General features: G+C 35.7%; 1 protein-coding gene across 1 annotated transcript; it reads right to left on the reverse strand.

The window, feature by feature from the left end:
- Nucleotides 1-608: 608 nt before the first annotated feature.
- On the reverse strand, nt 609-13,009 carry LOC117218312 (uncharacterized). The gene is made up of 9 exons (XM_033466611.2): nt 12,922-13,009; nt 11,175-11,498; nt 7,311-7,553; nt 6,049-6,465; nt 5,619-5,671; nt 4,499-4,898; nt 3,786-4,106; nt 3,201-3,443; nt 609-1,394 (listed from the first exon to the last, which is right to left on the reverse strand). The coding sequence occupies exons 1-9, from the start codon at nt 12,929-12,931 to the stop codon at nt 988-990; spliced, it is 2,418 nt and encodes an 805-aa protein (XP_033322502.2). The 5' UTR covers nt 12,932-13,009; the 3' UTR covers nt 609-987.
- Nucleotides 13,010-24,244: the final 11,235 nt, after the last annotated feature.

A 24,244-nucleotide genomic window follows, 5' to 3' on the forward strand; every position in this document is an offset into this window, starting at 1 on the left:
ATGCTATCGCCGTGGAATAAAGACGACAAGATAATACACATCATTCTACACGCGTGCTTCTTGTGTAGATTCGAAGAAATCGCAGTCTAAATTTACATAATTAATGTATCTTCGTATAACCTTTGATATTTAGGAAAACATTGATCGCGTGAATAATAAGTATGTCCAAGGCGTCTGGAAACCATATAATACGCGTACAATAACAATGTAAGTGGAGAGAATGTAAATCAAGGGTTACGTAGCTTGAATAGAAATTACTTCGAGACCAGTCGCAAAAGAAACAACACAGTACAGGATCGTCGGTTGCTTTTTCCCGTCGTTGAATTATTCAGGGGCTGGTTTTATGTGCAGCATTGCTAAGTAATTGCTGATAATGATGTCAGAAATGATCATCAAAATTCTGACAAATATATTGACCTTTAACACATTCGGAAATGGCCGTATTCGTTTTTCCAAATCTAAGCAGAAATTAATTTCATTCGATGTTTTTCAGCATTCATATTATAAGTATTCAATATTAATGTTATAATAATAGCTTCCAACCGTTCCGAATACATTAAGTATATGTATACACGTTTAATAGATGGTACAAATGACACGCGTGCCAATAATTGCAACATTTCAACCAGTTTATTCTCATTGTTATCGGATACATGCATTACAACGATCAGCACATTTTAATACTCGTATACATATTATAATACCACGCAATAATACTATTCATATTGTAATGAAGAAGATTAATTAAATGTACTCTTTCGAAGTGCGCCAATCGCCAAAAGATACGGCATTTAGCTTAACGCTGGATTCACGAAATTTTCAATTTACGATTATTCATATCGTAAAGATACATTTATGAGTTATTTATTCAATGTATATGTTACTTACGGCAAATGTTGCAATAAGACTTGTTAAAAATTAGAATACACGTCTTATTGTTACTTTTATAAACTAATATAAAACAGCTGTTTCTTGTGCTCCGTAAATCTATTGTAAAATATCGCCCTGCGCGTACTTAGGGGTTTCGTTCGTCCTCAAATAGTATTTTCCCTTAATACTGTAGTCCGGTTGGACACCTCCTAAGGAAACCTTACGATTCGACTTACATTCGCCATTGCGGAATTTGGAGTAGCTGCTGCATTCCACCGCCACGAAGTCAGAGCTGTTAATAGACTCCGCGAAATACTTGAACGCTCTCAGGTGAGAGCAGGTCTCGGTCTTACAGCCTGCTTGTAAACCACCGCCATTAGGATAGAAATCGATGTCGCCGATCGCCTCTGAGTAACCAAAAACGCCGGCGTTCGTGTGAATCACCTCCACGTATTTTGCGTCCCCGCGAGCTACCCTGCTGCCAGGCCCAGCAAGCTGAAAGTTCGGGAGAGCTGGATCTAAAGCTGCAAGGAGAATTACTTTTAAATTTCTTGGGAGCTTCAGCTGTTCTGCCTGGAACTGTTTCAAAGATCAGAATTTTGAAAAGATTATTCAATGGAATTAACATCGACAAGCTTGTCATCGAAATTGCACTAATGCAATGACAACAATTTTTGAAAATTGAAACGCTTCCGTTCGCATAGTTATTGTCTGGAAAATGTCAGCTTCTTAACACTTAGCCAACCGAATAGGGAGATCTCCCCGCTTTAAACTCAGTCGTTTGACACCCGAATGGATGATCAATGAAAATTTAAAAATAATTGCTCAAATTTATTAAGATTTGAAAGAGGTACGAATGCTGAAGGAGCAATCGATGCCATATAAGTTTGCTTCGTAATTTTTGTTTAAATGAATGAAATATTTTCATTTTATGAAAACTTTTGAGGTTTCTAGCGCGGTCGTGGAAGTGTTAATATATATAGCTGGAAGTGTTACGTCTGAAACTTTTAAGAGATCGTTGATTTGCAAACAGAATTTCGACATTATCGAACACGGTTTCGATAATTGAGCCGTTTACTTTGAAAGTGGCATAAGTCACTTTTTCAAAAAAACCGAGTTAATGGTAACACTAATTACAATTGAACGGTATCTTTTCATTTAAAAAAAATTGCAATCAGTAAGCTCAACTTAGTTCTCAAACTATTGAGATTTGTTCGAGAGAAGTTTTGCTAATTAATGGTATAACAAACATGTTTATTTTGAAAGTGGCGTAAGTCGCTGTACTCAGGAAATTAATTGCGGGGCTTAGTGTAAAAGAAATAGAAACGTGTGATAAGTGTGTGTGAAGTATTGTTTTGAATTATTTTCAGTATTTTTAAAAAACTTGTGATCACTGGACTTATTTTTATAAGTGCGAAAGAGAATAGCGCAGTTTTGTAAATTATATTATAGTGATGTGGCAGCTACCTCCAGACCCGCCGGCAGATGGCTATAAAATGTTTTATAAAGTAACTTTAGATGAAAAAGATGAATTTCTAGCTTTGGATTTGTCACCAAAAAGAAGAAGACCTAGGCGTTATTCACAAATAGAAATGGATCCGTTATACGCTGGATCTCGTCTTGTTTCTTCAGCAAAATACAAAGACGCGATGGACTTGCTTAATTATATATCCCCAAAAAACCACAGTTATTTCAAAAATTTGAAACAAAACACGATTTCCGAGGACTTAATCACTCCTATTGATGACGAAAATTAAATTGAACCAATGTATTTTCATATAAATTACTTATACTTATGTTTCAAAATGTACTAATTATTTTTGTATTTTATGAATGTTAAAATAAAAAATACTTAAATCAAACCTTTATATTAAATATGTTCATGGTATAAATTATTATTATATATGTAATTTATTCAACAATTTTAGTAAATCACTGTCCTTTCAAAACATCACTTCAGTAAAATACGTCGGACAAAATTAATATATGTCAGTCATTTCTCTAAACTATTTATTTTAAAAGTGGCTTAAGTCACTTTACCGTAATGAAAAGTGGTGATTTTGTAATGTTTATACGAAATTATTTATACTGAGAAAAATATCAGTATCCTGAGATAATAAATACAAGTAAATCTTCTCGAAAGTTAGCATTCATATTTTTAAACGTGTTAAAACGCAAACCCTTAAATATATCGACTTAAAAACAAAGTGACTTATGCCACTTTCAAAATAAACGGCTCAATTAGTGGCGTGGCGTGGGCAAGGAATAATGTCATCGAATATTATAAATGGCAAACTAGAGCAGTCGAAACGTCGCTATGCGTGACTTACCAATAACGAGGTCCACGTGACCTTCAATGTAACGTGCCGTCAATCCGGCTATTTGGCCACCAAGCGAGTGACCGACAATCGTCACTTGCGATAAATCCAATCCTTTTTGCTGAAGGAAATCGATGAAGGCGGAACAGTATTTGCTGACCATCACAACGCGAGAGCTGGCCCATTCGTATGGCGTGAATGAGATTGCACCCCAGTCGATTCCAACGACGTTGTAGTCGCCATGCTGCAAGTAAGCTTCGCAAAGAAGATGAAATTAGGAATTTGATCGATACTTTGAGAGATTTAGAAGAGACGAATAATAGAGGAAAATTCTGATCAAGTAATTAAATGGAAGTGTGAAAATTGTGTTGACCATAGTTAATGATGATTAGATTGCGCGTCGCTATACGAAACAAAAACTTCCTGCATGAATAGCACGACACTTGTTACAATAGTTCTAATCAATTGATTCCAATGATAATATTCTGGACATTTTCTAATGTTGTTAGCGCTTTATATTTCACTTCGCTCACGTCGTCGCGCATGCATAAAAACGCGAAGTTTGAATAGAATGCAAAGTTCGTCGATGATTCTTACCATCGCGAACCAAAGCGACCGCGCCATCTTTCACAGTGTTTATCCATCCATGGGTGACAAATTTCGTAGGCCTGCTAAAGTTGAAGTTGCTCTTCTGCAGTGCATCATCGTCGCCGACATACAATCGCTGTCCTTCGATCGGATTGTCTTTCGTGTAAAGGAAGAAGAATACTCGATTGTCCAGGTCACGTTGCGTGTGCTCCAGGCTTTCATCCGGCGCTTTTACGTTTTCCGGATTCGTCACCAGCTCGTCTTTAGGATCGAGATTGTTTTCCTCTTGACCAATCAGCGTACCCAAGTCTCTCAGAGGATTCTGAAGACCTTTGACAGGATAGGCAATTATTACACAGGGTACAAGAGAGTCTCGGCAGTACAATAATCACGAGACAAAATCTCTTCTATTACAACAATTGCCATTCTGGGACACGCCAGAAACAGTTTAGGTGAACGTATTAGGCGACTCACCCTCATTTCCTGAAGGTATAGTCAATTACTGCTTGCATTGAAAGATGGAAATATTTTTATGCTCCTTTGTGCAGCTGATTTTAAAGCTCGAAAAACATTTCAAATATAGTTCGATTCGAAGAACAATACGAGGCAAAAAAATATGAAAGAACTTTTTCGATGTCTTCAGTTAAATAACGTGGAATAATGCGGGAGAAAAACAAGTGATTATTCTAAAAAATTACGTGGAAAAAGTCGCAACTACTTACCGTGTACGCTGTAAATAAACAGTAGAGCGAGCAGAGCGTGCGCCTTCATGTTTTGTTCAAATCCGGATTCTGATTCTGCTTTATGCGACTCCTTTATATAGCATTCAGGATTTGCAAGGCAAAAAGCAAAACTAAATGGAAGATGGGGGGAGATGATAAAAGCAGGTGGAGACAGTCCGAACAAAATAACACCAGTTTTACACTGTAGAACGAAAGGAAGAATGGCAGGTGTAAGCAAAAAAAAGAGAGAGAAAGAGAGAGAGTAGAAGGAACGAAGAAATTGGAAGTGGTAAGAATGAAGGACGTGGCGCTGTGCCATTGGGGGAAAGTAAATGACAAAATGTAAAGGAGGACGGAGAGGATCGTGAGGAATACGAAGAAAACATTCTTGTTGACAAGCCTATCTTGACGGCCACGTTAGCCGACTCGAAATTCTTGATGACAATGAAACTCCTTTGGATTTTTCTCTTCACAAAAATATTTAATGAAAAACTAGAACGTAATGTTTGTACCAATAGTATACAGGGCGAGTCTCGTAACATGACGACATCAAATAACTGATAAAATCTTTGTTGTTCGAAAAAGTATTTCAGATAGAAGTTGCATGGTTTCCAGGGAGACATGTGGTACTATAATCAGTTTTACGTTATTTTGCTTTTTTATCAAGGTACGAAGGTCACCTTCAATTTTTTCAATGAAATGGTTAATATTTTTTCCCGAATTCGTATCAAGCATTAAATTCTACATCAAAAAGTACTATACCAAGTATGATCGAAAATAAATAGTTACCGAGATATTAGCAAAAATAAATTATGTTGCATTAGGAAATTAACCATGAATCAACGTGACTGTTAGCACAATGTAGTAGGACAATTTTGTCCGGTTGACCCAGGTCCCCCCCTCGAATCCATGCAACTCCTATCTGAAATAATTTTTCGTACAACAAATATTCTATGAGTTATTTGATGACGCCATGTTACGAGACTCACCCTGTATAAATGGCGTATAAATAATATGTTTGAAATCGAATCAAAAACTAATATACAGCGTTTAGTGGTAAGTTTCACTTCACAGTGATTAGTGGTACTAATAGAATCACGCTTGTAAACAATCAATAAACCTTATAAAACCTGTTATTCAAATTTGTAGGTGAAATATCGTATCGGAAATGTCCTGCGAAGACGTCAAAACACGCCTCAAAACACGCAATCCAATTTACATAATTTGCGAATCTCATGAATTAGTAATTCAGAAATTGTCCTTTATTCTTCGATATTTGGTAAAAGATCGATGACCGAGTTTTCTCAATAGCTGCGTTTCCAGTGCAACATTGACAAAAATATTCGCCGATGTTGTCGAAAACGCGAATGATGCACGTGACAATAATTGTAATGATTGACTAATTTATTTTCATTGTGTTACAATAATTGGTTCAGTTCAGCAAGAGCATGTACGTAGCAACATGACACAACAATAGTATTCATATTTCAATGTTTTCTGAGAAACTGTGATTAAACGTACGCATTCAAGGCGCATCAATCATTAAGCGCTTGATTGTTTAAGTGCAACGTCACCCAAAGCATATGGGGATTTTGCGTTTGAGTTTAAGTAATATTTGCCCTTGGCCTCATAATCCGGTTTCATGCTTCCCATGTAAGCCTTAGGACTTGAGTCGCAAATATCATCTCTGAACTTCGAGTAGCTTTCACACTTGTACGCAACGAAACCTGCCTGATTGTTGATGGATTCTGCGAAATACTTGTACGCTCGCGTATGGGAGCAAATGTTGGAAACACAACCAGGTTGCTGGGAACCACCATTTGGATAGAAATCGATGTCCCCAATCGGGTCTACGTATCCGTAGAAACCAGCGTCAGTATGAATGACTTCTACGTAATTTGCATCACCGCGAGCTACTCGCTCGCCTGGCCCAGCAAGTATGAAATTGGGGAGAGCTGGGTCCAGAGCTGCAAAAACAAACAAACTTTAGACTTTCGAAAGAGCTTGCTACGATAGGAAACTATAAGAGGGCAAGAGTTTCAATCTGCAAGTAAACCGTATGACTCTCAAATCTGTGAATCCTTGCCAAATAAAAATGACTGCAATTGATTTTAAGGTAACAGTATTCTATAAGTTCTTCTGATGTTTATAATATAACTTGTCTATGTATTTTTATTATGTATGATGAATTTTGTCAAAGATGGTTTTTGTATTTTAACGAAATGTAACACACTAGTGAACAGTATAATTACTACAACTGCGAAACCGGTCAGAATAACTGGTCCATCATTTTTTCTTTTAGAATTCCCGATATTATAAAAATGTTACTGTGAACAATCTTAGGGTAAACTTCATTATTCAAACATATATTTTAATAGAAATCCGATCTTGTTATTATTTTCGAGAAATGAGGGGTTCCTGAGATGATTTGAAGCAACTTTTTCCTTTACAAAAATTTTCTCCGAGGCATCGTTAACGAATTATTAATGAAAAACACTGACCAATGAGAGGCGAGCTCGTTTGGTGCTAGGCGGCCGAGCCAATAAGCGGAACTGGGCTTCACGCGCTCGGTGGCTTGGCCGCCGCTCGCCAGCCGAGCTCGCCCCTCATTGGTCAGTGTTTTCCGTTAATGATTCGTTAACGATGCCTCGGAGAAAACTTTTGTAAAGGGAAAAGTTGCTTCGAATGACCCGAGGAATCTCTAATTTCCCGAAAGTACCATAATTTTGGGACAGCCTGTATAACAGTCGCGTTTAGAATTCGGTGGTTCTAGTATTAAGTGATTACAATGGCAATAATTCGTATGACTTACCAACGACATGTTCCACCTGGCCTTGAGCAAAGCGAGCTGATAATCCAGCTACATGGGCGCCAAGAGAATGACCGACAACCGTTAACGTCGATAAATTCAATCCTTGGGACTGAAGAAAGTCGATGAAGGAGGCGCAGTATTTGCCCACTATCAGTACGCGCCTACTGGCCCAACTGTATGGCCTGAATGCTATATTGCCCCAGTTGATTCCAATGACGTTGTAGTCACCATGCTGCAAGTAAGCTAGAAAAATGCATAAGAATTTAGGATTTTAATCGTTGCGGTCGGTTGTAAAGATTGCTATCAAATTATTTTCAAAAGCTTAACAAATGTAAAAGAGTTGTTGAGGTCTCTAGTGGGATTGCAAGGTAGAATAATGGACTGTATGGTTAAAACGCTTATTTCCTAGACTAAAGATATCTTAACAAATAAGTTATATACAGAGGAAGGAAATGTGCAATAAAATAATAAAATGTGATGACGTATCGCGAAGCTCACGAAAGAGACGATCAAGCGATCGATGTTTGACTACAAAGCTGTAGCGATGATTGCAAGCGCAATAGAAAAGAGCGGAATTAGGGTCGATTCACATCTATGTGCCAGGCTCGAGCCGTGCTCCAAGGCCGACCAAGGCCGAATCGTTCTTACACTTGATTTACATTGGAATGTTCACACTACACGTGCCGTGCTCGCAGCGTGCCAGGCGGCCCGGCTCCGTCCAAACGTGTTCACACTTGCAGGCAGGCCCGGGCCAGGCTTGCTTCGCCCGTAATCAAAACAAAGCGAGACGAAACTTCGGAATTGGACAATGTGCGCAATCTTTCGCGCGTTCTAGCGTTGCAGGAAATAAACCCGGGAAAGCATTTCGACTTGACAAGGCATGCAAAAAAAGGAATCTATGAAGGCTAAATGAGCCGTTTATTTTGAAAGTGGCATAAGTCACTTTTTCAAAAAAATCGAGTTAATGGTAACACTAATTACAATTGAACGGTATCTTTTCATTTTTTAAAAATTTGCAATCAATAAGTTGAGAACTATTGAGATTTGTTCGAGAGAAGTTTTGCTAATGAATGGTATAACAAACATGTTTATTTTGAAAGTGGCGTAAGTCGCTGTACTCAGGAAATTAATTGCGGGGCTTAGTGTAAAAGAAATAGAAACGTGTGATAAGTGTGTGTGAAGTATTGTTTTGAGTTATTTTCAGTATTTTTAAAAAAGTTGTGATCACTGGACTTATTTTTATAAGTGCGAAAGAGAATAGCGCAGTTTTGTAAATTATATTATAGTGATGTGGCAGCTACCTCCAGACCCGCCGGCAGATGGCTATAAAATGTTTTATAAAGTAACTATAGATGAAAAAGATGAATTTCTAGCTTTGGATTTGTCACCAAAAAGAGGAAGACCTAGGCGTTATTCACAAATAGAAATGGATCCGTTATACGCTGGATCTCGTCCTGTTTCTTCAGCAAAATACAAAGACATGATGGACTTGCTTAATTATATACCCCCAATATACCATAGTTATTTAAAAAATTTGAAACAAAACACGATTTCCGAGGACTTAATCACTCCTATTGATGACGAAAATTAAATTGAACTGATGTATATTTTCATATAAATTACTTATACTTATATTTCAAAATGTACTAATTATTTTTGTATTTTATGAATATTAAAATAAAAAATACTTAAATCAAACCTTTATATTAAATATGTTCATGGTATAAATTATTATTATATATGTAATTTATTCAACAATTTTAGTAAATCACTGTCCTTTCAAAACATCACTTCAGTAAAATACGTCGGACAAAATTAATATATGTTAGTCATTTTTCTAAACTATTTATTTTGAAAGTGGCTTAAGTCACTTTACCGTAATGAAAAGTGGTGATTTTGTAATGTTTATACGAAATTATTTATACTGAGAAAAATATCAGTATCCTGAGATAACAAATACAAGTAAATCTTCTCGAAAGTTAGCATCCATATTTTTAAACGTGTTAAAACGCAAACCCTTAAATATATCGACTTAAAAACAAAGTGACTTATGTCACTTTCAAAATAAACAGCTCAAATAGTGCCTCAACTTCTGGTGACCATATGCGAGTCATAATTCAATGAAATGTTAAGGTTATTTTGTTGCAAATTCGTAAGTCAGACAATCATTTCGATACGGATGGTGTATAAACTACAAAAATAACAATTTCGTCTAAGATGACGTTTCACTGGTTTCTTGAAATATTTAAGTTAATATTAATATGAAAAATATATTTATATTTTTCGTAAAAATCAACTTAATCGTAGAATCAATATATCGTGTTTGGTCTTATTTTAATCAGAAGAAGCTCACGATTGCATTGGAAAATGTCCCATTAAGAAATAATGAAAAATAAAGAAGTTACACATTGCGTTGTTATCTGTCCTTCATTTGCTGTCCTTTTCTATGTTTGGGAAAAATAAAGTCGAACTCGGAAATCTCGGTCTAACCCACTTCAGTCCCGAGGTTATCGGTCCTGGCTGGCATCACGCTCGCACGTCTAATGTGAACACTCTCGATCGAGCGCGCTGCTAGCATGACCCGAACCTGGCACGTAGATGTGAATCGGCCCTTAGACTGCAAGTGCAGATAGATTACAAAAGCGTAACAAGAGCGAGCTCATTCGACAGAGGACTCACACACGAGAACGACCGCGTTATACGGGGCTTAGTATTATTTATATAATATTATTATATTAATTATATATATATATATACATATAATTATATAAATTAATTAATAATATAAATAATATTATTAATATTTATATAATATTATTTATATATCGTAGGCCATCGGTTAGGAGAGGTAAAGGAGTGCGGAATTTGAAAATTGCAAGGACTAAGTTGCGTTGAACGTTCGTTACATTGACGAACAGGACTGTCAAATGTATACAGTGCAGGTCGTTCAACTGGGCTGGCGTCGAGCTCGAACAGCTGAGTTTGACGTCAGCGCTGGAGTTTTTGTGCACAGACCCAGGTGATACCCGTAAAACGCAATGCTCTTTATTTTAATTTCAGACAAGAGTTCTAGACAAACGGTACTCTGCATACTTTTATACTTGATCTGTTATCATGCAATTGTTAAAGCTAGCTTTATATTTCATTCTAACTATAGATCTATACTATACTATAGTATACAGGGTGTTCCACAATTATTTTAACAGCCGAAAATGAGGGGTAGCTGAGGTCATTTGAAGTAACTTTTTCCCTTGCAAAAATGCAATCTGCGGCTTTGTTTACGAGTTATTAACGAAAAACACTGACCAATGAGAGGCAACGGCGCGAAGTTCGAGAGCCCGCAGCACGAGGCTTTGACAGATAGTCGGGACGGACTCGAGCCACGTCCGAAGTATTGAACAAATCACGAAACGAGAACTTTCCAGATTTTTTTTACTACAAAACAGTGATATTTTTAAGAAAAACGCTGTTCACCTTTACTTTAGAACGTCTGAAGAATATTTACTAATTCTTCGGACCCGAAATAATAAGTAATTTAACCATGACAGCCATTTTAATTTTCTAGTGTGCATGACACCTCGTGTGTAACATATGAAATTTTTCAGCAAGGTGTACAGTGAAGATTAACAAAGTACGTAAATGATATTTTAATTTAAATAATTCCGTGTCCGAACACAGTTCAACGAATGATTCGCAAAGCTAATTTAATAAATAATAATCGTGTTAAAGGACGTAAGGAATATGTTTGTTAGAGAAATATGAAGAATATTATCAATAAGAAACTGTATATAGTTGTAGATCGTCTCAAGAAGCACATATTTTAAACGTTCGAGCATTAAAGGATGCGCTAGAGAAGATTCTTACCATCACGAACCAAAGAAACTGCATCATCCTTCGCACTGTTGATCCAACCATGGGTTACAATTTTGGTTGGCTTGCTAAAATCGAAGTTGCTCTTCTTCAGCGCGTCGATATCATCAACATACAACTGTTGCTGTTCCTGCGGGTTACGTCTTGTGTAAAGCTCGAAGAATACTCGGCGTTTCAAGACGAGCAACTTATCTGCCGAGGATTCATTCACTGATGCTATGTCTAATGAATCACTGTCCCCTGCATCTTCGAGTGCGAAAAGGTCAAACTCACAAACATCTTTAATCTTATCCCACAATGCTTCGTCTTCCTTGAGACCTGTGAAGCATCGCATAATCTTATATCGTGACAATGAAGTCGATTATCTTTTTTACTGAGAGATGATAAACTTTTCGTGTTTGTCGGTGCAATACTAAAAATTAATAAAACATTTTATGCAAATCCGGTTAAAATAACAATTAAATATAAAGAAAAACGGGAAAATTAATTCGTATGGAATAGGTCCATTTAGAAATTTTCATATGAAGAAAATATATACAGTAGCCCACAAAAGTGTTCGTACATCTTTTGAAACACACACACACATACACACGCAATAACTATTTTAAAACTGAACTAATTCACTTGAACTCTTTTTAATAGATGATAGAGAGACTAGTATACTAGACGATGATTGAAATGTATTTTTTTTTTAAATTTTGTTATTACTTGGAATGATAAAAAGATTAAAATCTCTCGTTTTTTTTAACTTTTTTATGTGAGCCTACAACGAAAATTGAGGAAATGTCTTTTGTAGATCTCGGTAACTTATATGCATGTTGAAAATTTTATTGAAATCGGTTTAGGTTGTTATGAGTTACAACAAATCAAAGATCGCAAAAATCACAGTTTCATCAGGATTTTGACCAAAGTTATAAGAAATCTGCAGTTTTAAATATCCTCCAACGTTTATAGCTCAATTCTGGGTTAACCGATTTCTGCACGCATATAAGTCACCGAGACCAACAAAAGGCATTTTTTAAATTTTCGTTATAGGCTCAGATAAAAAAGTTGAGAAACAAGGGTTCCTAATTTTCTCTTTTCATTCCAAGTGATAGCAAAATTAAAAGAAAAAGCTTTTTAGCCATCGTCTAGTAGACTAGCCTCTTATCATCTAAAAAAGAAAAATCAAGTCATTTAGCTCAGTTTTGAAGAATTTATTGCGTTTTAAATGGTGTACGAACACTTTCGTGGGCCACTGTATGTACGTATAAATTCAATGCTACAAGTAAACACACATGTCGGTTAATACGTTAATAATTCTTTTGTAATATGTGATTTGAAAAACGATGACGATAATATACGATCTGATTTGAAAGAACTAAAATCTTGACAAATGTTCAAATCCGATCACTAGACTGTGGATTGTATGTATTTATGACAACAATGAATAGATAAAATGCAAAACCGAGACGGAACTAGAAACTTTTCAAAATGATGCTACACTATTGTTGATCTGTTAAATTATTAAAGTAAACAATTAAGTTTTATTTAATTTTCTGTTAAAATAATGAATCAAATATTTAAGGTGCTCAAGTTGAGAATGTCACGGTATACTTTAACACTAGATTTATACGGAACCCGTCAAAATGATGGGTCACTAATTTTTTAATTTACGATTATTCATATCTAGTGTTAAAGAATATTTAATTTACAGTACTTTAAAAATAATTCTATTACAATGTAGCACTGTCTCACTTACCGCCTGACATGGTTACCGTGGTTACAATGATTCTACTTCAAATTCAGATTGACTTTGAACGTACGTCCCTCCTTTAACGACTTAAATAGTCTCATACACGACGCACACGCACTATCTCCCTTTCTCTCTCTCTCTCTCTCTCTCTCTCTCTCTCTCTCTCTCTCTCTCTCTGTCATAACAGATAACAGTTTTATATAGAATTCTTACAAGTTCGCCGAATTTATTAGCCACACAAGTACAAATATAATATAAACACTGATTCTAAAAAAAATAGATCACAAGAACGTACCGTTGACATTGCAGATAAGCAGCAAACCAAGCAGTGCGCACACATTCATATTTGATTCAAATTTCGATTTGAATTCTAGATTTTGCGGTTCCTTTATATACAGTGACTCGCGTTAATATTCGGATACGATATTATTAGAAGATTATTGCTCCTTTTCGTTGTTTATGATCGTATTATTGAATCAATTGTTTTCTCATATAATAAAGCACCTCTTAAAGTAAGTAGAAACATATATTTCGTTTATTTATTGCACATGTTCTTTTGTATAATAATAAACAAGATTGTGACAAAATTTAACGTCGCAAAAATATTCGGACACAACATCTTAGATGCCAGAGTAAAATACTGTACTACATTCTGACGACGCCGGAAACACACATTGTTTATAAACACATCTAATTCGTTGTGAGAACTCGGTACCACAGAAAGTATTGGTGATATCAGACGCTTTACTTGTGGAAATGGGACGAAAAGGAAGAAATGCGTCTTTTGAAATCCGACAATTGGTTATTTATCACAAGGAAAAGGAAACATCATACAGAGATACAGCCAAATTATTAAATCATAAGCAAGAGTAGTGTGGCAGATATTACACGTCGGTACATTCGTGAGGATTGAATCGATTTAATCCCTCAGCAAGGTCGTCCAAAATTATTAGATTCTCGCGACCAACGCAAGATAATAAAACAAATAAAGAAAAATTCTGGACAAAGTGCTACGAAATTAACAAAGAAGTTGTTCGTAGAATCTGGGAAGAAGGTACACCCGGACACAGTGCGGCGGGTATTAAAAACTTATGATTACAACGAAAGAGTTCCTCGTAGAGAGCTATACGTAAATGAAGCAAATCGCAAGAAAAGATTGAGCTTTGCAAAAGAATATTTTTACAAAGGCATCTGGTGGTGGAATGATGTAATATTTTCGGATGAAAGCAAATTTAATCTTTACGGATCCGACAGTCGAAAAATGGTGTGGCATAAAGTAAATACAGAATTGAACATTTCAAGTTTAAGACCGATAGAGTGAAACACGATGGTGGGAGTGTAATAGATTATTATTATATAATAGAAAATTAATTACAAATGCTATAAATATAGGTATACGTACAGTTTTAAGTTTTATCAGGACAATGATCCTAAACAGAAGGCCAGAATTGTACAGGAATATTTATTATACAATTGTCCAAAAGTACTGCAACCTCCTCCTCAATCGCTTGATTTAAATCCGATTGAAAAATGATGGGTTCAATTGGACCGAAATATTCGTACAACACCTACAAGAACAATGACAGAGATAAAACAACGTTTGTTAGACGAATGGAAACGGATTTCGCCGGAGTATTTAAATAAAATCATCTGTAGCATGCCCAAGCGATTACATGAAGTAATAAAACAAAAGGGTCAACCGACAAAATATTAATATTATGATAACATGATTAAAAAGATATTCATTTTATATAAAATTAATGTAATTCATTCACTGTCCGAATATTTTTGCGACGTTAAATTTTGTGTCACGATCTTGTTTATTGCTTATTATACAAAAGAAATTATGTTTCTACTTACTGTAAGAAGTGCTTTATTATATGAGAAAACAATTGATTCAATAATACTATCATAAACAATAAAAGGCAGCAATAATTTTTCTAATAATATCTTGTTCGAATATTAATGCGAGTCACTGTAATCCTAAAGACTGAGAAAAGCTATTCAAAAAGCGTAGAAAAACTTGATACAACTTTGGGACCAGTTTTTAGTTTTTGAATGAAGCAGGCAGGACAGAATGTTGGAGAGATGTAAACAATGTGAAATTGCGGAGGAAGAGTGCAAAAGAAATTCTGATCAAATCAGGATCGGAGAGGATACAGGAGAAGGAAAGGAATGGCATTATGGGCCCGGGAAAAAATACAAGAAACGATATAATGGAGAAGACAGAGGTCAAGGTCAGGTATCAAGGAATCCATTCTTGTTTAACACTATATTATAAAGTACCTTGAACCTACTTTTAGTAGTTTCGAATATTCCGTAAAAACGAGACAGCACTTTCAATTCGGCTACAGACGGAATGATCGATTGTATTTGGAGAAATAGTTATAGAAATTTCCAGGTGAACTTTGCAAACAAAATTTCATGTGGTACCGTCAAGTACAGTAAATTCTCCCTAATTGACGCTCAGATCGCACACAAAAATGGACAATTTGGTAAGAGAAGATACGATTATTCGAACCTTGTACTTCGTTTTTATAATTATTAACAATCGGCAACTATGGAAATGAACCGCGAGGCTCAAATAATCGTATCTCCTCTTCCTAAATTGTCCATTTTTATGTACAATCTGAGCGACTAGAGAGAATTGACTGTATATTCTCGTTCGGGACACTCGACGTGAGATTGTTTCAGGTGAAGGTTTATCATTTGGGGACCCTTTTTAGCACAGGCGTTGCGTATCACACGCAACGTCCTTTACAATGAGTTCTGAATAATTTATCAATACGCAATCAATTGTACTTTTGCAATCTCTAGTATCGTATTCAAAGTGGTACAACTGTGGTGAGCAGAATCAATAAATTGCAAGCTAACTTAAATTGTGAATTTCAATTCCTAAAGGCAATCGTACGAGTTCGATTGAAATGACCCTTCCTTGTGCTTCATGATTATACCGCGGGTTTTACTCAATAATGGCAAAATACACGATACGAAGGAGAAAAGAAACAATAAGTGCAGATGAAATTTTTAACAATGAGGATGAAAATGAATGTCTATTTAACTCATGTTTGTTGCAATCGTTGCACGTCGAAGATACTTCTGCCGAGTATCTCCGAGTTCATGAACTGCACGCACAAATGGCGCGCGAATTTCCTGTAAACTGTTCGAATGACAAATATTTTGTAACGACTAGAAAGAATGAAGACGTGCAATGTTTCATTTTACTGACATTATCAGCCGCGTGCCAGCCAGTAACATTGATAAAGACATTCCACGAGAAGTGGTTCTGGAGGGTTTTGTTCTTTGCGCGATACACGAGCCGGCAAAAGACTTTGATGCCGGAACCGGTATTTTTTTGAAACGGCATCAGGTGCATTCCTGCTCGAAGCGTCCCGTCGTAGGATATTGTTTCACTCGGTGCCAGTGTTTTAAGTGCATTCATTGTCACTCCGCGTGCCACGGGTCACTGAAGAGACTTGCATACATAACCTTTTCCTTTCAAATAAATCATTCAAGGATTATGTGAGTCTTAGGATTTGTTTTTCCTGACGACGTTAATGCCTTTTTTTCTGAAATATTTTATTCGTGATGCAAAGTTTATTAGCAAAATTTTCACAGTTTTTTTTTATCTCACTGGGGAGCATAACAACTTTTTTCAAACTAGTCTAAGCGACTTGAATCTTCTTTTAACTGTTAAAGGTACTAGTTTACGATACAATGACTAGCACACTTTTTTATAAAAATTCTGCTATTACATAAAATGACAATAAAAGATAAAACAACACTCGTTCTTTAACTTTTTTACCTGAATCTGGAACGAAAATTTAAAAAGTGCGTTTTGTTCATCTCGGTGACTTTTATGCAAACCGAAAGTTTCATTGAAATCGGTTGACGTATAGTTAAGTTACAACCACTGAAAGGTGGAAAAATTATCTGCTATTGGTTTAAATTCGTGAAAAACTGCGATTTTCACGATATTCTATTGCTTGTAGCTCATAATAACGTCAACAAATTTTGATGAAATTTTCAGTATGCTTATAAGTTACCTAGGTCTACGAAACGCATTTTTTACATTTTCGTTCCAGATTCAAATAAAAATGTTAGAGAACAAGTGTTTATTTTTTTTGTCTCATTCCAAGTAATAGCAAAATTAACAAGAAGTATTTTAGTCATTGTAATTTAGAAGAAATTCAACTCACATTTAATGGAGTTTCAAAAAAGTTATTGCATTTTAAAAAGTGAACGAATACTTTTTGCCAGAGGTTGTACATTCCAATAGCTCGGTCGGACGTCCAGCAGCAGGTACGGTGTAGCGACAAACGTCAAAGCCTACCAAATTTTTGCAAACGTTATATCTAATTTTTTCATAATTGACTACTCATATACGGCTAAAATTTTAGCTATGCTCGGTGCGAGTCATGTGTAGTGCAGCACTTTTGGGACTGCAGCTGTTATTCAGACATTTTCTAAGATCTTGCAATAAAAAGATTGTTTTACGTGTATTTAAATAAGATAGTTGTTTAAAAGATATTTTTATTAATTCCATCAGAAAAAAATTCCTAAATGTCACGTTCTCTTAAGATTATATTACTAGGCGCGAGGATCTGCATTACCAGAAATAATTATCTTTGACTTCGCCAAACATTAGGGTCACAGATTGAAATATTATTTCAGTCTATATAGTACAATAACAAAAACTTCATTGGTGATGTTGCTTCGTTTGTACGTAAAAGAAATTGTTCATAACGTTTGATAATGGTCACCTACATTAAATATTTTAATATTTTTATGATTATAACAATAGATATTCTTCAATAATAGTTAAATATACATATTGTATACAGGGTGAATCACAAATTAGTCCCCACGATTTTTCAGCCCCTTCCGATAGTTTACCAAAAAAATGTTTCCTATTAAAGTTAATTAATATTTAACTGCCAAGAAATTGCAATTGTTTAAATTTATAAACAAATTGATTTTCGTTAGAAACATAAGCTCGCCGTTATATTTTTAAATTAAACTAGATAATTTTAACTTCATAGTACCGTAGGCAACGTCGAGCTGAATTCAACGACCTGCTACATGATGAGCTTCGAATGACATTGAAGGAAAAATTGCCATGAATCGTTTTCCACAATATACTCAACGTCGCCTGGAATACAATGAAGTTAAAATAACTTAGTTTCGTTTAAAAATCTAACGGTGGCCTTATATTTTTAACGAAAATCAATTTGTTTTTATATTTAATTAATGGAAATTTCTTACCGGTTAAATTCTAATTAACTTTGGTAGTAAATATTTTTTCGTCAGACCATCGGAAGGAGCTGAAAAAAATCGAGGAGACTAATATCTGATTCACCCTGTATATACATATACGATATTGTTTGCACTTTAATGGACGGGTATTAAGAATTAATATGATCGTGATCGTATTTTAACAATATAAATTACGTTTGCATGTGGCGAAATGTTCTACAAACACTATAAAAATATATGTTTATAAATTCGTTGAATTGTACCCAGAGAGTTAAGGGAAGTAGATAACTAATTACTTTAATGGGCCCCAATCGTCTTCAATTATAAAATTATGAAGAACTTCCGCATGCCGAGGATTAATTAGCCAACACGTTTGTGAACGAACCCTTCTGGCGTACGGATACATACCGAACAATTAAAGTTCAAGATTTCCAGCGGTATTCGCACGGTAAAGAGAAAGAAAGTTTTAGCAGAATTTCTGTTGTCAGTGATATTGCCGGCAGTTTATTTAACACGTTTTTATATGATAAGCAGACTTTAATTCAATTATTTTAACTCCGTTAGGCGGCGGGTACACGTAATCCCCTTCAAGGTCCGAAATAAACGACCGAAAAGAAAAATCTCGGAGTTAAAGGTTTAAGAGACGGAAACCTGTTGTGCCGGCTAATTCCGGCGGTCCCGTATGCTTTTTTCCGTGGCCGTCGCAAGTTCTCACCCTCGGCAAGCGTTCGTTTCTCAGACAGAATCAAACAGGTTTGCGCCGGTTACGCTCGGGTAAAAACGGAGTTTCACCGACTCCTTTGAACGCTTTTATTTTTCTCGTTGGTCCCTCGTTGCTTCCATGTGGGATTTCTTCTATCCTCCCTCGTCCTCTTCCCGATACGTTCCATATTTAAATCGGGCAAACGCGCAGTGCACGGTTCATTGGCTGTCTGACCTTACGCCAGTCCGAGAAAAGCGATACCGTGGGAGTATGTAAATCACGAAAGCGTGGCCAAGCTGATTAATTGCTTATCAAACCCTACTTATCAAGTCTGTATCGTGTAGTTAATTCTTCTGCCCGCGTATATCCCGGCTGTACTGTAAACATTAATGCCGGATCCTCAACGGCAAATAAGAAGAAAGAAGGTGGTAGAAATAGCATCGATACATTTTTTCAAGCAATTATTTCATGAATTATTAGATAATCCGCAGTCTTCTTGCTGATCATGTTATATGAAAGGAGAATACCATAAATAATGTTCTGCTACCATCTTATGATAGAAATTGTATAATAATTTTGTTCATTGAAGGTTGATCGAATGAAAACTTGTCTGCAAACTTTCACAAAAAATGTGATATGACTTCTCGGCGAACTAAATATTTTCTGAGTACGCATTTTGAGACAAAATGGTAGCAACAATCTGATTTTCGATATACCAGAAAGGATATTGATTGAATAAAATTATGCAGATTATTGGGAGGATTAGTATTCATTAAAGCAACATTGCGGATTCGCATTGACTCTAAAATTGCGCTCTAGAATTCAATTATAAATATGTTGTACTCCTCGTCAGAACTGATACGCTCGTTTCTCTATTTGTTCGCGAAACGTTCCATCGCATCGCCTTGGGTCAAACATTAATAATTCAGTCCGCACGCAAGGCTGAATTTGCCTACAAACCGTGAAGAACGTAATCGAATCATCTTTACGGTGGAAAATAAAGGTTTATATCGGACTTCTTCACTTTCACTGTTCTAAAACTGCGGGAATCGTTAAAAATAAAGTCGTCAATGGCAGTACACTATCGTTCATAAGTTTTCAAGTTTCAGCTATTGTACAAAATTAAAGAATTGCAGAAAAACTTAAGGAAACATGTGTAGTTCTTAATGAAGTATAGCACCTGTAAGTGCTAATAATTTAATAATTTCATTTAGAAATGTGCATTAATTAAAGAAATACTTTAAAGACCCCTACAGCATGTTGCCTATAATACTACTTTCAGCAGAAATTATATTTTAGAATCATAATTATGACTGCTGAATGAACCACTTCTACAAGTGTTATATTAGAAATCGAAAATGAAAAGACAGGAATGGAAACATTGATTTAAACGATATTTAACAGAGATGACTGGAAAATTGCACAAAATCGAAAGTACGTATTTCGGAAGATAAGAGTAGAACACAAACATGGTTTATTGCGATAAATAATTCTGCGAAAATTTGCACAAGTCATAAATGCATAAAAATCCACAATCTACTAATTATTTTTTTCCCAGTACAAATTCATATGTTCACATTAACCTTTTAAAGTGGAATGGCGGCCCTGGAGCATTACTGAAATTTACCATACTGTAATTCTCAATTTTCACGTTGCTAAATAGGTTTAGATTTAATAAACTGCTAACCATATCATGGTCCGGGTAAACGCACTCGACCCTATCCACTTTATCATAGAACGTTGTGAATTAAAAATCTCTGGACAAAAAAATATTTTTCTAATCATTGAATAATAAATTTTAACTATAATAAATTTTAACTTCCTAGTTTTTGTTTCGTCGATAAAGACTTTGATATTGTTGGCATTTTGAAGGATGTAGTAGTTAACAAGTATTGTAGTAGTTAACAATTTAGTAGTTAACAAGTTAATGAAATACAAAAACACGAAATCAGACAGTTATTTCTGATATTTCATCACTTGCTTCTGTGATCGGTTCATAGAAGCTCATAGTACAATTTGGATATAATATCAATTATGATATTAGTACTTTAAAATATTCGTGACATCAGTTTTATTTTATCACTTTATTTTCCTTTTTTCATGACTGTATTGATCTCTATTATTTTCTCCATTTTTCATTTTATTTAATTACCTCGATCACTTGTTTCATCTTCTCTTGTATCTTTTTATTTTATCGCTTTTTTTCTTTCTTCTTTTTGTTTTTGACACGCTACTTTTGCAACATATTGTCACATTATTGCAACACAGGAACATTCTCTTTTATTATTATTATCATTATTATTTCACATAAGTTTCATCTAAAGATTACTCAATCTAACTATGAATCACATACGACGCCCAAATCAGTGAAAACGTTAAATAGTACAGATTTATGTCGAGTATTGCCCCTGAAAAAATTGATTTTTTTTTTCTCGAAGAAAGAGTCTCGGGAAAAAATCGCCGACGTCTCGTTTTCGCAGGCAGGGTGTAGGTCATCGGTTCGAAAATGATTCTTAGGCCAGCGAAGACACGTCGGCCAGGGTGCGGGCGCTTGCGTGAAGCTCGAAAATGAGGGGGGTCGCGAGGGGGTTGCGGGTGGTCGGCGGTGTTGGCGGTGGCGGCGGCACAGGGGGATGAGTTTGGGGATTGTGAAAGCGAGGGCGCCTGCAGTGACTAGCCTCCATCGATTTACCGTGCGCCGCCATCTTGCCACCCTTCGCTACGGGGGTTGACCACCCACCCTCCCCCCAACCCCTTCGTTCGTCGGTGTCGACCCTCCACCCACCTCCCCTCGAGACAGAGGCAGACATTTTGAAAAATGATTCCGAAAGTCATCGTGCCTCGGCGCGTCGTTTTTCAGTCGGCACTTCTCCGTTCCCGCGCGTCTCCACACCGCCGCCCCTGCGGAACCGTTTCCTTTTTTGGCACGCAACCCTACGCCGGACTGACCGAGAGGGAAGAAAAAGCATTGCGTACGCAAAAAGAAGGCGGATCGGAACGCCGAGAAGACAGGGAAATAAATGAAGAGGACCCCGAGCCGAGCCGGTAATTTCGCGGCGCCCGGATACCCAGGAACCTCGATTATGCGAAAGACGTTCCTTCGTTTGGCTGTCTGTCAGGTGGATTTGCTCAACCGATTGCTTGGTCGAGGTCTCATCCCCTTGCTTTGTGGCGTCGAGATGCATCCCTATTTGAGATTGCAAGTTGACGATTAGACCGCGGATCGTTGGCGGAATTTTCTCTTTAGTGAGAGAAGTTTTTATTTATTATTTACTATTATTATTACCGATTTAGTGGAATTTTCTGAAGCGACTATCACGAAGCTATAGCCTATTGCTATGCAAAATCATCTCGGATACGTCATATATGTGTACGATGAAGAATACTCTTTAATATCACCGGTAAATATTACTAGAAAAATGTCTTCTGTCGTCAGACTGCGGACTTTTATGCAAATTCGAATTTTCACTTTATGAAAATGCAAATAAGGAATTTCTTTCCTTCGCTTTAATTTTACCGAAATGTTGGTTCCGGTAAAAATGGATAAAGAGTGTTGATATTTTTGGTTAGTATATCTGCATGTTTTGTTGTACTTCATAATTCCAACAGTTTGAAAAATCCGCAGTATAATTATTATCGTAATAGTATGTCTGTTTGGAAATTGAATTAAGGTTGTTCGTTAAACACGAACGAACAATAAATTGAAAAATTAAGAGTATCTTCGGTCGCATCGAGTTTTATTTAATTTAGTTTTCGAGGGACATCAATCACTAAATCTATCGGGCACTGAAAGTAACTGATTTGCCTGTACACAATTTATCAGCATGAATTTGCTTGTACACAATACCTCGCGCTGCCAAATTTTTATTTCTTCAACATCTCTCTCCGGAAAACATTATTCTATTTGACTATTAACCGATCGACTATTTTTTACGAATCTATTTACTTTGACGTCTTCATCGATCCGATTTATTCCTAGCATACGATATTTTTTAATTTTTCAATATCAGAATCTTATTGAATAGTTAAAATTGCTAATAAATTTTGTAGCTTCAGTGTACTGGATCAAGAGATCGATACATGAACATTTTGTGAACAAATTGAAACCAACGTTAGCGTATAATTTGAGAAAACAGTGACGAGAAGTATGATTGGAAATAAAGATTTGTCCTTGCACCAGGTTTGTTTTTATATTTTTTTTATTGATAATTTATATTAGAGATAATTTTATATAATAATTTGACAATTTATATTGGATAAATTATCAAAAATAATATTTGCATATTTATCGAACTCTGAAATTATTTTCGAATTATCGGACACAGCAATTGAACATCGTGGAAATGTTGACGACGTTTTGTAACAAATCCAAGTTATTTCCTCGCTAGCAGATATCGAATTGTATCCTTTCTCACCGCACAATTTCCTTCGATATCGCGGCGGCAGGGGTCGCCGACGTGATCGGCGAAAACAAAAATTCTTTTTTTCAGGTTAATCGAGAGCCGATCAACCGCACGGTGAATTCTCGAAAGCCCGTATTGTTTATTTCCCGATTGGTAGACGCGATTGAAATCTTTCTCTCGCGCCCCTTTTGTTCCTGGTCTCTTTTCATTCAGGATATTCGTCCACAACCTGTAACCGCCTCTTTAAAGCGCAAATTCAGTTCCCACTGAAATCTGAGATGACGTGACTTTGATGCAATTAAGCTCGTCTCCGATATCGCTCGTGCTGGATTGGATCTATCAATTGAAAGATCAAGATAAACACGATCTCCTTTTGTTACCTGTTTTACTGAGATAGATACAATACGAGCATTATCATGTTTCCCATTTAACTGTGTGCATTGAATCAAATTTCCTTTTCAACATTCCTCTGGAGAGAAAAAAAAGATGGCAATCGATTTAACTGAGAATCTCGGCTATTTCGATAGATTGAAAGAAGTTTAATAAACACTGCCTCTAATGCACAGATTGTTTCCTTTATCGCTACGAATTGTATAAGCATCAAATGATTTAAATGTGTATCACTGTTTAACTCTCATCCCGCCCACATTTTTTCAACTTAACGTGTCCTTTGTTTTGTCAAATTGACACTATTGTAAAAAAATTGATATAATAATATACTAAATATTTATTGGAAATAAAGGAAAACATACTTACACAGGTCAAATTGACACACAAAAATCTTTTTCGCAACAAAGATATTATCACATGTTTACGTTGTATGTTTTTTCATTTATAATAATATAATATAATATAATATAATATAATATAATATAATATAATATACTATAATATAATATAATATAATATACTATAATATACTATAATATACTATAATATACTATAATATAATATAATATGATATAAT

The sequence above is a fragment of the Megalopta genalis genome, chromosome 2 (assembly GCF_051020955.1).
Source record: "Megalopta genalis isolate 19385.01 chromosome 2, iyMegGena1_principal, whole genome shotgun sequence".
In the NCBI taxonomy this organism is placed as follows: domain Eukaryota; kingdom Metazoa; phylum Arthropoda; class Insecta; order Hymenoptera; family Halictidae; genus Megalopta; species Megalopta genalis.

What these genes read in the sequence shown, in the direction of transcription:
- LOC117218312 (XM_033466611.2), bottom strand. An exon ending in AGTTTCTTTGGTTCGTGATG is followed by an intron (nt 7,554 to 11,174) that starts GTAAGAATCTTC and finishes GCATTTTTCTAG; the next exon opens with CTTACTTGCAGCATGGTGAC. An exon ending in CCAGGTGGAACATGTCGTTG is followed by an intron (nt 6,466 to 7,310) that starts GTAAGTCATACG and finishes TTGTTTTTGCAG; the next exon opens with CTCTGGACCCAGCTCTCCCC.